General features: G+C 50.6%; 1 protein-coding gene across 6 annotated transcripts in view; it reads right to left on the reverse strand.

Annotated features, from left to right (window-relative positions):
* Positions 1-1,228: 1,228 nt before the first annotated feature.
* TUBGCP3 (tubulin gamma complex component 3) overlaps positions 1,229-14,383 on the reverse strand; it is a 78,653-nt gene continuing 65,498 nt past the window's right edge. For all 6 annotated transcript variants that reach the window (XM_057494651.1, XM_036893647.2, XM_057494649.1 and 3 more), the window contains 5 exons: positions 12,025-12,113; positions 11,760-11,891; positions 7,161-7,301; positions 4,404-4,520; positions 1,229-2,297 (listed from right to left, as the gene is read on the reverse strand). In XM_057494651.1, coding sequence (XP_057350634.1) covers positions 2,139-2,297; positions 4,404-4,520; positions 7,161-7,301; positions 11,760-11,891; positions 12,025-12,113 — 638 coding nt within the window. In that variant the 3' untranslated portion in view covers positions 1,229-2,138. The remainder of the gene's footprint in view (positions 2,298-4,403; positions 4,521-7,160; positions 7,302-11,759; positions 11,892-12,024; positions 12,114-14,383) is intronic.

Here is a 14,383-nt window from a genome sequence, read left to right on the forward strand (position 1 = left end):
AGGCGTTTCCCCACTCACATGGCCCCAGCATCCCCCACCACGGGTGCCCACGCGCCTGGACCACAAGCAGGACCCACTGCTCAGCCATGGATGGACACAACTGAGCTGCTTCTGGAAACAGCCCTTGCGTGGACTTGGTGCTCGTGACTCAGCACGAGTGTGTCCGTGGCTGGGAAGCCACTCTTTTGCGGGAAGTGGGATTTTCCAGTTGGCCGTACAACGGGCCCAGGGGCGGCCTGCGACACAGCCTGGCTGGCCTTTTGGGCCACGAGAGCAGAAGGCTTCCCTCCACTGGACAGAGTGCCAGGCCCTCTGCACCAAGCGGTTACAAGACCTGTTCTCTGGACGACGTGCCCCCGACCCTGGCCACGCCGGGTGTCTGCCTCCAGAGGCCATCCGCCCCCTCTTCTGTCCCCCTGCCCAGTGGGGGGGGCCCACTCCTCCAAGCCTTACTGACCCTGCTGGATGGGTGCCTGCTCAGCAGTGACCTGCCTGTCCCTAGACATCTCCAGTGGGTCTGAAGCAAGTGCTGCCCAGGCCCCACCTGGGCTGCCCTGACCTTGGACAGCCTACAGCCCCACCCCCAGACCCACCTCTGAGGGAGATGCCTACATGCCTGCCCAGCCAGGGTGATTCCGGCTCCACGGTGCCTCAGGGTCAACTCCGTAACCCACGGGCCAGCTCTTCACCCCACGGCTCCTAAGCACAGATGGGGCTTTAGTCCCCAAATCCAGGGTAGCATTTCACTGAGTGGATTCTACTGAGGACTGATCTCTGCAGAAATGCTTCAAATAAAATAAAAGCAGGCTCCAAGGTCTTTCTGGGAAATCTCTCTTGGAGATACACGTGATACACCTTCATTTCTGGGGAGCTTTGCAGTAAAGGAACCAACTTCAAATTTCTGATTTTATGAATTTTCAAACTAAAGCTAAACTTACAGGTAAGAAGTTCTGACCTTCACCATGGACTCACTTGTGCATAGCCAGGACTCCAGATGCCCCTGGATCTGCAAGGCCTCAGGAGTCCAACGTGGACAGCGGTGACGAATGCAGACGCCGCGCCGGCAAGAGTGGGGTGCCCTTCGGGTCTGTGCTGAAAGTCGCACCCGGCCCGACTTCCTGGTTCCACAGCTGCAGTGGCTCACGGGCTGGGGCTCCTGGAGCCTGGCGCCACCGACCTGGCCAGTGAGGTGAGCTCCACACAGACTCATCCAGACAGAACCAATACGTGTGAAAGATAATCGCTTTTAATTTCCTAAGATTTCACTTATACATCATAAAGGCAGATTTATGTGACTTGATATGACATTTTTACAAAAAACAGTTCCCCCAGCCTCTGGTCAGTAGTATATAAATATTTACAATGAAAAAATAGGCAAGGAAAAGAGAGCTCTGCATTATTCAAGTCAATTTCTTCCCAACGCTTATCAGAATTTTGAAAATAAAATACTCGGTAACTCTCCGGGCCACCGTGTTCACACACTGCTTCACCGGCTCCAGAATCTAGGCTTACGCATGTTTCTGGCACACCCACTCCTACTTTGTCCTACATTACTCTAGAAGCTGCCTGAAAGAGTAAATTAAATATAAAAATGTAAACTCTGAAGGGAGAGAAAAGAATTAGCATGTGTAAATGTACTAGATAGAAAGGTTCTTACAGAGGTTATTTTACACTAAAAAACAAAATAAAATGCTCTCTATAGTTTCTTGGTAGGGACATTTGGTTTCAATTTAATTTGATTATATTAACAAAAACTGCCTCTAAAGAGGATGTTAAAAAAATAGCAATGACATTACCATCTTAACTGATGAATATCCACTGCCCTAATTTTCTCTAAAAGAAAGTGAGTTTTTAAAAAGTGACAAATATAAATATCATGGAGAGCTTCAGAAGCCTCAACAAAGCATAGCATCTTTTAAATATGACTTTAAAAAATAAATCTGAACAGTGCAAACCAGCCTATTTAACTGAATGGTATTACAGACACATCCGACCCCAGTATGCGAAGCGTGGCCTCCGTGACGCCGTCAGGACACTGAAGCACTTGCAGGCAGGCCCCTGGGTGCCACAGCAGGCCGGGCGTCTGGGGAGCCACCTCGGGACCGCCGTCGTCACCTTGCAGCTGCAGGACGGGCCGTTCACGTGTGGGAGCCGCGCCGCCCTCTGCTGCCCAGGGACACTCGGAGCCGCGGCTCGCGGGCCTTATAGTGCTCGTTGAAGTCCAGCCTGAAGCTGAGAAACCGGAGGCTCTCGTCCGAGCTGGTCGTCAGCAACACCAGAAACTGCTGCACGACCCCCTGCGGAGGGACGAAGGGGTGAGACCCGCATGGCGGGGCCACCCCACAGCGGCACCCGTCCCCTCACCTTCAGGCTTGATATCCATCCACACCAACGGCTGGACCAGCCCTGCAGGCAGGTGGCCAGGGGCCAGGCGCAGCCCATGTGTGCCCGCTGAGGAGGCCAGGCGGGCAGAGACGCCCATCTCTACAAGCACGAATTAGCAGGCAACAAACTGTATGTAAAACAACTAACCAACATCTCTTCCCTTTTTGCCCTAAGTCCCACAAGAATAAGAAAAACAGCAAAGCAACTGACATTAGAACACCCTGTTCTCCTGTTCTCTTTAATTTCAACGTAACTCCGTGTCAAGCACACCTTCCATCCTCTGCGTGAGCTGATACGTCCTTAACCACAAAGCCCTGAAGGCGGAGCCTAACGACCCCCACATGCTCTGACCAGGACCTGCCTGGGGCCCCCAGGCCTCTGTGGGGTCAGGCTGCAGCACAGCATATCACCTCCTCCTCAAGGGAACGTGGTAAGGATGACCGCACAAGTATCCTCAAACCTCAGCACAGTCGATGGTGGCTGCCTCGCCCAGGCCTGCAGCCCGGTGGGCACGGCCCGTCCCTGCAGGCCCCTATTCGCAGCCGCTCCAGGGAAGGGCTCGTCCCACCTCTCGTGCTGGGAGTTCTTATCTGCAGGAAAGGCACTTAAACACCACACCCCCACCATGCCTCTCCCACCTCTCTGCTTCTGGGCAGTTCCTGAAGAGTCGGGCGTGCAGACCAATCCATCACACGATGGATTACAGCAAGTGGGCCCTGCGTGTGCCCAGCTATCGTTCTGTCCTTCTAGATGACAGAAGACCTAGGACAGAGTCCCTAAGGATTCTACAGCCCAAAACACAGACAGTGACCCCTGACACATGACGTGTGACTCGTGCCCACACGCTGTGGCTCCGGGTTTGCTCACAGGCAGCAAACGATGCTGGGTGTCGATACCCTACCACATCAAGCACCAATACAAGGGGGACAGAAAAGGCCTTCTCTGTTAAGGAAAGAAACCTGAATGATGATGATTTAGAAAGATGAAGAGTGCAATTTAGGTAAAACTGGAATTATACTGGTTAAGATTACTTTTTTAAAATGTATTGATTCTATCAGGCAAATGCATGCCCACCACTGTCCCCTCAGAAATAAGCAGGTGGACACACTCTGAGGTGCACGTCACTCGCCTGCAGCCACACAACTACCTTAATGAACAGCACGGAACTACCCACTGGGTATCCGTTTTAGGAAATATGAATACATACTACGTATATGACAGGGGATCAAGAAGACATTATCAAAGCACGTATCCAAGATAGGCATTTTGCATAATGACATAAACCAGTCATTATGAAACGCTTTTTGAAACATTTATGAAACACTTTTCAACAAAAACAGTCCAATGTCAGAGTAAGAGCAAAGGGACAAATTTCCCCTTAGTTATGCTGAAGAAATATATGAGGAAGCACTGAGGACCCTGAGAAGCAAGCGAGATTCCTATTGAAGATGGTGGCAACGTCTCATGTCAACTTTGAACTGCATGGATACACAGCACACAAAAACATGATTTTTAAAGAGTTGAGGGCCAGTGCTTCATTTGTCTAATTAGTTGCCAGCAACTGAATGGAAAAATCCTTCATCAAACCTTTTTGTCTGTATTTCCATCATAAAAATCACTGAGAAACAGAGAAAAAGAGCAAAGCACATGGACTGTGCCCATGAGCCACATAGATCTGCTCACCGAGCTTGGCCCCCGGCGGCCTGCACACCGCTCCCCGGGGGGGTGCGGCACACTGTGGGCCCGGCTCTGGCTCACACAGATGCCTGAAGGTGCAGAGATGTACTCCGGCCATCCTAGAGCCCCCACGCACCACCAACACGAGAGCCACCCCAGGCTGCCTCCCTGGTCTGGCCGCAAGCAGGCAGCCCCGCATCCCTGGAAGGCCCTGGGCAGTGCCGCGAGCTCCTCACACACATAGACGTGCTGCCCTGACTGCAGTGCCCGAGTCCCCTGGCAGTACCTCCAGCACAGCTCACAGAGTGACAGTGGCAGCACTATGTCACTCTAATATGCACCTGGTAGAAGTGTGTCAATATTCGCAACTGTGAACACATTTTGGGTATGGATTCTTGAAATTCTTGAATTCTCTGCTTCTCCTCCTCTTCCTCGGCAGCTGTCACTCCCCACTGGCCCTGAAGAATTAGAAGGACCAAGTTAAACTGGAATCCGATGGAAGGAGCTGGGGCAGGACTGGGGTGAAACGGGGGTGCGCCCCTCATGCCCTTCTGCTCTAAGATCTGCCATGGTGATTTACTGACACCAAAAGGTGCCCAGTTCACTTTTTTCAATTCCTAATGGGCCTGAGAAATATTTTACTTCAATCCACGGGCACGGAGACTCTCTCACTGCTTTTAGTAACTAGCATTACATGTGATGTGTGGCACGTACCAAGTGAGATAATTTGCCACAAGCTAACCAGTCTTCCACTATTACAAACAGTGGCGGTGTAAACAGACTTGTACAGGTGTCACTTATCTGCTTTTTAAATACAGGCTGTGCCTCGAGGTGGGACCAGATGGTTCAAGGTACCGGCGCCCCCCCCCACAAGCCTCACGTCAGATCCTGACTTCATGGGGATGCTTGCTCTCCCCCGGAGTGTGGCGTGTTTCTGTGGTGGAGACGCCGATCTCTTACGTCCAGCACCTCTTACTGCCCCCAGCAGCGGCGAACCTGGCTGAAGGCCGCCTCAGTCCGCACTCCCAGGGGCCGTACTGGATGAGCATCTGAATCATATTGACAGGTTCCCTAAACCCCTGCATTCCTGAAATAAACCCCCGTCGTGGTATGAAATTCCTTTTCTGATTAATTTCCGGCCAATATTTTATGTAAGATTTTTTTCTATCGATATTTACAACCCAGATTTGGTCTTTCTCTCTATGCTCCGGCATCAGCCTGGGAATGCTCCATGCACAGAACCTGGAGGCTTCCTTTCCCGTGACCTGGAATGGGACAGAGCACGGAGATGGCTGCAGGTCGGGAGGCCCTCAGCCCTGCCCCGCCTGGTGCGTTCAGCCGCAGGGCAGCTCAAAAGCTTGATTTCTGGTTTGGCAGCTGCTCTGTTAGGAACGTGCTCTGTCTTCAGGGATCAGTTCCAGAGACCCAAACAACCCTTAGTTCCCTTCAGGTGCGTAGGCCTACTTCCACTGAGTCGGTGGCATGACCCTGGGGAGCAGCTGTCGGGGTGGCCATGCTCCTCCGTACCCGTCCTGCTGCCACACAGCCGGAGGCGGCCCCAGGCCTCAGCTCTGAGACAGTGGGAGACAAGGGGGGGCTCCTGTCGGCTGGCCGATAACTACATTTGCTAACATTAGCGACCAAGACTTCTAACATGTGACATATAAAAAGAAAGAAAAGCCATTTAATCCCAAATATGAAGTGGGAATACCATTATAAATGGAGGGGTTTTGAGGAGAAAAGTGGAGAGAAAGCAGAGAACTACGCACAGAGCAGGAGGGGAAGGCCCTCGGTGGCGGGTGAGCACGGCCGAGCAGCCCCGCGCCCGGCAGCCAGAGCCCGCCTCCCGCCCAGCAGGCCCGCAGGAGGGGTGGGACCCCTGCATGTTCCTGCATCCTCTCTCTGTAAAACTCAGTGGACCTTGGCTCCACTTGCTGCTTCTTTTCCTACTAAATTTAAATAATTTCTCATGTGTAGTTTCAGCTTTCAGATCTCCTACTGTCTCCCTAAACATATCTGAATAAAACACACTGAGTAAACCTTACAACACAGAATCTGCTCCACTTGGTGCTGAGAACCACTCAGCTTTGCCCAACCGGCCGCCCTGTCATCAGCAGAGTGTGAAAACCCTACGTACTGATTTCTGTATGTTTTATACAGTTTGAGCAGCTTCTCTGGGCTGTGCAGGAAATTTAATAAAATCAGAGCGGCGGTAGCACTTCCTGAACACTCACTAAATGCTAAATAACTGACAGACACCACCACTTACAAATAAGCGACTCCACGGGGTCCTACTTCTTACAAATGAGGAAACTATGTCTTAGAGAAGTTGAGTCCTGCAAAGGCACAAAGCCAGTGGGTACGTCAGTCAGCGTGGCACCTTGGCAGGGGCCCTGGGGCTCTGCGTCACCGACCATGACGCTGCAGAATGACGGACAGCCGCCCTCGGCAACATGAACAATATGGGTACCCCCCACCCCCGTCTCCACAGCGTCGTGAAGGAACCACCTGTGCTCTCGGCAGCTGCGAGTCTTCCAAGCTACATGTGAGCCTCTAACACAAACTCTAAAGGAACACTCAAAGGTAAAACTAATCAGATTATATTAACTGAAAAATATGTCACCACCTCAAGAACAAGCATCTTAAGAAAGTAAATGATGATACAGATTGTATCAAACACAAGGACCCCCCCAAATAGCCAAACTTGCTCGATAGAGCTTCGTCATTCAAGGGCGTGGAGGACAGAAAATGTTCTGGTAAGGAAACAAAACCTTTCACCAGCGCAGAGATCTGGTCCCCACACGTGGGACGCGCCCACCAGCCCCAGCTGGTAACACGATGCGGAGGCTGGGCACCTCCGGGTACCGGCACCTCCACGTCCTCACCCCTGGGACTCTCGGAAATTCCGCCCTGGTCAAGGCTCGATGACGGTGACGGCGACACGCCCTTCACCACGGCACTTCCTCAGGGTGCCGAACACGGGAGTGACGTGGTCTCCGTGCGGGGCCCACTCCCGCAGGAAGCCCACCCGCACCGAGAGCACCGTGGCCCTAGGCCCATCAGTGAGGCCTGCCCACCCGCCGGCATGAAAGCCGTACCTCGACTTCGCGCTGCTGCTGCTTCTCCTCGAACCGCAGCCTCCTCTGCAGCTCCTCCAGGGCGGCTCTGCACACGGCGTCCTGGGCGCTCTGCAGCTCGATGACCTGATCGAACACGGCTCTCAGCTGGTTTAGGAGCACCTGAGGAGAGAAGGCCCGTTTCTCTTTACCAGCGACGCTAAGACGCTTGGCACTGACTTGTGTAAATAAAATGCAGATCGCCGGGAGAGACACTGGGAGAGGAGGCGTCAAGTCCCATTCTCACGATCCTCTCCAGTCGGTTCGCTGAGCACGCGCGGCAGTGCTGTCTCGGGCACCAGCCCCCCATGCAGGCCAGCCCGACTGTCAGGACCGCCCGACACGCTCCAAGTGCAGCCCAGATCTCAGAGCGAGCGGTAACGAGCCGGGGCCGGAGTCGGGCCGCCAAGGGTGAGAAGGGGGTGGGGGAGCGCTTGGACACATTCAGTGACACTCCCCAAAGCCAGAGGTGGGCAATGTGGGAGAGCAATGTCTTCATGAAATACAAAAAAACAAACTCAGCAAGATTTTTAGAAAGTAGGTACCGTATTTTTTTTTTTTGGTATTATTAATCTACAATTACATGAAGAGCAGTATGTTTACTAGACTCCCCCCATCACCAAGTCCCCCCCACAAACCCCATTACAGTCACTGTCCATCAGCGTAGTAAGATGCTGTAGAATCACCACTTGTCTTCTCTGTGTTGCACAGCCCTCCCCGTGCCCCCACTACATTATACACACTAATCGTAATGCCCCCTTTCTTTTTCGTCGCCCTTATCCCTCCCTTCCCAGCCATCCTCCCCAGTCCCTTTCCCTTTGGTAACTTTTAGTCCATTCTTGGGTTCTGTGTTCTTATACTCCATATATGAGTGAAATCATTTGGTACTTGTCTCTCTCCGCCTGGCTTATTTCACTGAGCATAATACCCTCCAGCTCCATCCATGTTGCTGCAAACGGTAGGATTTGTTTTCTTCTTATGACTGAATAATATTCCATCATGTATATGTACCACATCTTTATCCATTCATCTACTGATGGACACTTAGGTTGCTTCCATTTCTTGGCTATTGTAAATAGTGCTGCAATAAACATAGGGGTGCATCTGTCTTTTTCAAACTGGGCTGCTGCATTCTTAGGGTAAATTCCTAGAAGTGGAATTCCTGGGTCAAATGCAGATACCGTATTTTATACAAGGAATGAAAGTATGGTTTAACACTGGGAGCAAAACTCCCAGTGTTTGGAAACACAGTGCATCTCCAGCTCACAGAGTGGGCACCACAGGGCTCTCCTCAGCGTGTGCCCACCCCATTGCAGCTATGCTGCTTCTCCTCGTGTGGATGGGAAGCAGAAAGAAACAGGGCAAGATCACGAATGCCGACTGGTATAAATACATCCATGCAAAATGCCACACAGACACTCACGGTCGGAGAACAAGTGCAAGGAGCTGGGCCAGCGCATCCAGTAGTGCCACAGCAGGGAGGGCCACAGATCCTGTCCCCTGCCAATGGGACTCAAACATATTAACAATGTGACCGGAGAAGAGATGTTATCAACAGTACCAAAAAATGTATTAAGCTGAATACCTGCTCATGATTTATATAAAACATCTAAGCAAACAGGGAGCACAGGAACTTTCTCAACTTACAAAGGTCCTACTGGCAAATGCCACAGTCAGTGGTGAACCAGTAACATCTCCTAGAGAATGGCTGAAAGACGAGGGGTCCCACCTCCACTCCCAGTCACTCTAGTGAACACCCAAAAGGCAAGAAGACAGCGAAATGCACACCTTATCGAAAAAAACAAAACTGCTTTTCCTTGTGTAAAAACAGCATCTAAGGGGATCTAGAAAATAACAAAATAAAAAATGGATAAAAGATCAAAGAAATTAACAGCACTCCTATAGACAAGCCATATGTAGTAAGAACAAAAGATCTGCAAGATGTTTATGGGAGAAAACAGTCTGGCTTTACTGAGAGGCCTTACAGAATCCTAGGCAACAGAGGGGCCCCAGGGCCATAGTTACGGCTGGGGTCGGGATCTGGGGGGCCCGCCGTGGCTGCTGAGACACATCAGCGCCAGCAAAGACACTGGCAAGGACCCCCACGGCCTCTGACGGGCACGCTCATCCTGCTGGGACATGCCCCTGTGAAGGGACGGTCATGCTGCGTTCCAGTGTCACTCCCGAGGTCTCAGAGGCACCACCAACAGCTGACCCACGTCGGGCTCTTGAGTGAAGCCAGCTGACTGGCTCTAAACAGCCTGACCCAGGAGAACTCGGACACCACAGCAGGACAGCCACGTTCCTTTCCAGGCGTGTGGGAGATGCCATCGGCATGACGTGAATGGCCACAAGCCCGCCCTGTGCTGGAGACCTCAGGGGGCGCCGTGCTCACCTTCACGCCATCTGCCCTTTCACAGGGGCCCTCTCTGGATGGCCTGATTTTCTGCTTTCAATAAAGATTTATTTTCTTTGTTTCTTTGTTGTACTTAAATAAAAGTTTATTATTCCTGGCACAATTAATCTGAAGTGATTTGCGGTTTACTTCAAGTTCACGGTACATGGCAGGCTTCTGTCAGCAATGGGTCCAACTTGCAGAGCACCTTCCGTGGGGACCTCAGTTCTCAACTATTCACTGCGTGATTTGCCATTTTTCTCAACAATGCACAAAAATCACAGAAATATACACACATCTGCCATGGCCATGCCACAACCCCAGCCTCAACACTATGTCTTCAATAGGCTTGTTTTCCTTACTAAGTGATGTGATAAAAATATTGTTTTAATCTGTTTTATATACTGGGTTACTGAAAAAGCCCTCCAGTGATAATCTTAAATGAACCGACTCTTTAAAAGTGAAGCCATCAGCAAGGGTACCATTTCACAATGAGCCCAGCACTTAGCACAGTGACTCAGTCGGTGTCACGTCCATTATCAGAGGGAAGATGCGCTACAGGAAGCCGTCTTCTCCCTGGACTCAGCTCCTATCAGTCAGGAGGGGCCCGTACAGAGCCCTCACTGACATCCGTGGCCAAGACGCCTCTACTACCAGGTGCACAGGGGCTCCTTCACTGCCACGGTCAGCCCACTCTCCGAGAGGGTACAGTCCTCAGCAGGGCATGTCTTCTGAAATGCGTAACCTTGGTAAAACATACACAGGATGGCTTCATCATTTCAGAACAGCAGCAACTAGCCCTCCTGTGTCGGGCACTGACACATGGTTCACATCAATCCTGTAATTAGTTCCCAGAATGCACACAGGGTGACAAGGGTCACGCCACGTTAAAACGTGAGATCACTGGGCTCAACACTGTGAAGTGGGCCAAGCCTCGGTCTACAGGTTGCAGACCCTGTGCTGCCTGTCTGGGACACTCAGGACACATGGCAGCGAGGGCCCTGAGGCCAGGTACAGGGTCCTGTGGGTCCCCGTCAGCTCACCTGGGTGACTAAGCTCATCTACACCTAATGCACAATGAATGTGGGGATGCTGAGCAGACCCCTGTGGCCTCAGCTTGACGAGGACGAAGCTCAGCACATGGGTAGAGGTGAAAAGACTTGAGCTGTGCACGCCTCACATCAATTATGTCCAAAGCGCTTTCATTACTCGTGTGCCATTGCTCAATATATTTATAAAAATTCTCTAAGGAAGAACTTTGAGTTTTCTGACACATACAACTGATAATTCTTTAATAATGAAATACGGCATATCAAAATATCTGTTTTCTAGCCACAGCTGGCTAATCCAGGTACGCTCAGCATCACGACAAAGTGAAAGCCCGTTACAGCGGGGGACCCGGCAGGGGCTCTGGGTGGAGCGCAGTTTGGTCAGAAACGCCTTCCGCCCTGCAAGCCTGAAATTTCTCGGAGGTCACATTTAATGTAAAGGTGTACTTGGAATTCTGCCTCCTGCATCACACTGCGTTTGCTTCTAGTGAAAGCAACATTTCTTGTTTCCCCAAATTTTGAATAGAAGCAAAAGCCCAAGACCTGCCACATGGAACATGGAGGGATGAAAGGACAGGGATGAAAGGAACATCGGCCAAAGAGCGTGGGGCCCTGGGAGGCTGAGGGTCCGTCTGAACTGACTGCCAATTCTCTCACTCACGCAGCAGATGCTGACCGAATGCAGGCAAGACCTAGAAAAGGCCGTTATCCCTAGTTACAGAAATGAGCGAGAGGCCTGGAGGGCCACTTCCCTCACGCGGTCCCCAACCCAGACAGGTACTGTTTGTTTTCCTCTTACCCGGCCTGGCTTGGTTTATTCTGTTCAGCTCATATCTCTCCACAACACAAGACCACTGCTCACGATTAAGTTTTCTCTTTCAGACACAAGAGGGTGCTGCCATCACACCCACGAAATGAGGGGCATTATCCATTTTAGAGCATTATCCATGTGCCTGACTCACCACTATTGTTCCAATCCTGTTCAGAAACAGCACACCTGCAACTTCAAACTATTGCAAAACAGGCTCCATCGTGACACCTGGGGGCATCAGGCAATGTCTAAGAGCCTCCGTCTGACTAGAACCCAAGACAAGGAAGACTAGTGATCATCACTTGTTTCTTGTTTCTGAGCCTTACTCGGGAGTCAGCATCCAGCAGGCACCGGGAGATGATGGTATCCAGGAACACCTCATGCGCGGCAATGATGTGGTCCAAGTCTCGGGCCTGCTGCACTTTGTTCCAAAGCTCATCCCAAGAACATTCAAGCACCTGGGAAACAACAAGGGGAAACTTAGGGACACAGTCAAGCTCTTCCCAGGCCTGTGACTTTCACAAAACACACGACATGAAAGCATTAGACGTGACTTATCTAACCTAAAATCAGCGGGCGTTTGGAACACACCTCAAACGTGATGTAATACTGCATCTGATGAATGAAGTGGACCATCTCGGATGCCAGGATGTGGCAGTGGTGCAGCACCCCGGAGAACTCTGCAAGAGCCAAACAGCTGCCATCAGACACGCTGGGGGACACACTCAGGACCACCATGCCCCCCGTTTACCTGTACCCCAGCCTTCAAAAAAAAACAAGCCTCACCAGCTTTACCTCTTGACCCCATAAAGCAGGAAACAACCTTTCCATAATCAATCTGTGTCGTTCAAGCTAAACAAGGGTTTAGCTATGTAATCAAGTAGCAGAAGGACCTAACTAGGATGGCATAGAACAAAATAATTGTATTGAACATCAAGTGGAAAAATTTTATAATGCACTGTCTTGAATAAACATAAGCTCGGTTCCATGGCTTCTTTACACTTAGTCGGACTACTGTGCATGAAACACATACTGTGCCCTAGCTAACTAGTCACAAAAGTGACACGTCCTTAAGAACCTGAGCATGAGCTTGTCACCTGGAGAAACAGGGACTCAGAGGGAGAAGGGCCTGAGCCCAGACTCTGCTTCTGTTCTCACGAGATTACAAACCATCTAAGTAAGGCCTGAAGGTCACCAGGGAGGAGCCATTCTCTGCTCACTTTTAATTTTTTGTTCAAAGACTCCACCAGGGCATAATGGGACACCTTTTACATGAGGGCTCAAACAGAAACGGGACCATCAGGGCAATGATTACAGGATTTTAGTAAGGGTCAGACCTGACATGTTTGATACAGCTTCAAATGCCTTTACTTGGCTACCTGGATACCCGAGAAATCACTCTTGTCCCTTCTTAACAGAATGAGGACATGAAATATATAAATAGGTGTGAAAAAAGAAATGGTGGCAATACATACTTGAAAAAATACTACTTTCTACTAGTTAAGGATTAACTGACACTGTGAGGACTGTGCTGGCCTGTTTAGCGTGTATACTATTCAACCAGCAAAGAGCGAGCAGGGCCCACTCGCAGAATCAGCACCCACTCCAGACTACCCCGTCTACAGCGTCAGGAATCCACATGCACGAGTGTGGCAAGTGCCGGTCTGAGTGACAAGCAGGTCACAAGCTTCACATCTCACTTGTGGGCCCAGAATGAAGGACGCACTTTTCCCCACTAAAGGTATCAAAGGAAGTTAAGATTTCTAATCTAAGACTCAACGGCTATTTAACTAAAATTATTTTCAATGTAAGAAAGCATAGTAAAACGCTGTTTTAGTGATCCCCACCCATATCATGGTTTAACTAAGCCTCTAGGGGAAGTACCGCCATTTATGACCAATTTCGGGATCTGACCCGTAGCTGGAAGGACAGGACTGCCTCCCGCCCCCTGGAGCCGGGCAGTCTTACCTGTACAGCTGTCTGTGAATATTTAAAGCATTTGACCCACATGCAGGTATGCATGGCACATCCAGTTCTCAAGGTCTCTCCTGACTGTGATCTACTTCTGGGCAGTGTGGCAATCACAGTCACATGAAACAGTCTCGACACCACTGGCAGCTTTGTTTTTTAGCGTTCTTAATTCCACCACAGATCTGGCAGACTTTTTCCTCAGGAAACAAGCTGTTATGCCTTAGAAATCCCACAGGATGGGAATCAGCCTTGCCGTGACAGAGCGCGTCGCATCTACCCCCAGCACACTATTTCCTGTAATGCTCGCCCGTGCGTGTATTCCCCCCGACGCCCCAGCATCCTTCCCGGCCTGGGGTAACCTCACAGCTTATGCTCACCTACCCTGACATTTCTCTGCCAGACAAAGTTTAATCACTGCCTACACTGTAGACACCATCCCATACTCCCGATGGAGACCAAGGACAAGCTACACAGACGGCCCTGCGCTCCAGGTTTGGGGCCCCCGTTTACCACAGAAGCACCCCAAGGCTGTGGCTCCTCCCCCATGGGTAGCTGCAAGTCCGTTCTCTACACCTAAGGGAAGAGCTCGATTCCTTGACAACTTAGGCTTCCATTGCTCCTCTCATTCTGCACTTCGCAGGGTCTCCTGCAGTCTTCCCGTTGGAGTCATGCCCACACCGACCCAGTAGTGCCCGCAGAAAGGGCTGGGTTTTAGTGGCACGTCATACATCTTTGTTAACATTTTTACATTCCACTTTTGAGCTCCTTCATAAACCAATAATTTTTCTCTGACATTAAGACAGTCTGAGAACTACATAGTGATTAAATCATTAATTCTCTTATGATCTCTGATACTCCTCAGTGCACAATTTCTCCACTTCTGATTCATCTTCTGTCTTCCTTAATGTCACCCAATTTGCAAATAAAAGTGTAAGTGAATGACCACAAAACAGAAACACCTACAGAAAGTCATCCTGTG

The sequence above is a fragment of the Manis pentadactyla genome, chromosome 17, assembly GCF_030020395.1.
Source record: "Manis pentadactyla isolate mManPen7 chromosome 17, mManPen7.hap1, whole genome shotgun sequence".
NCBI lineage: Eukaryota > Metazoa > Chordata > Mammalia > Pholidota > Manidae > Manis > Manis pentadactyla.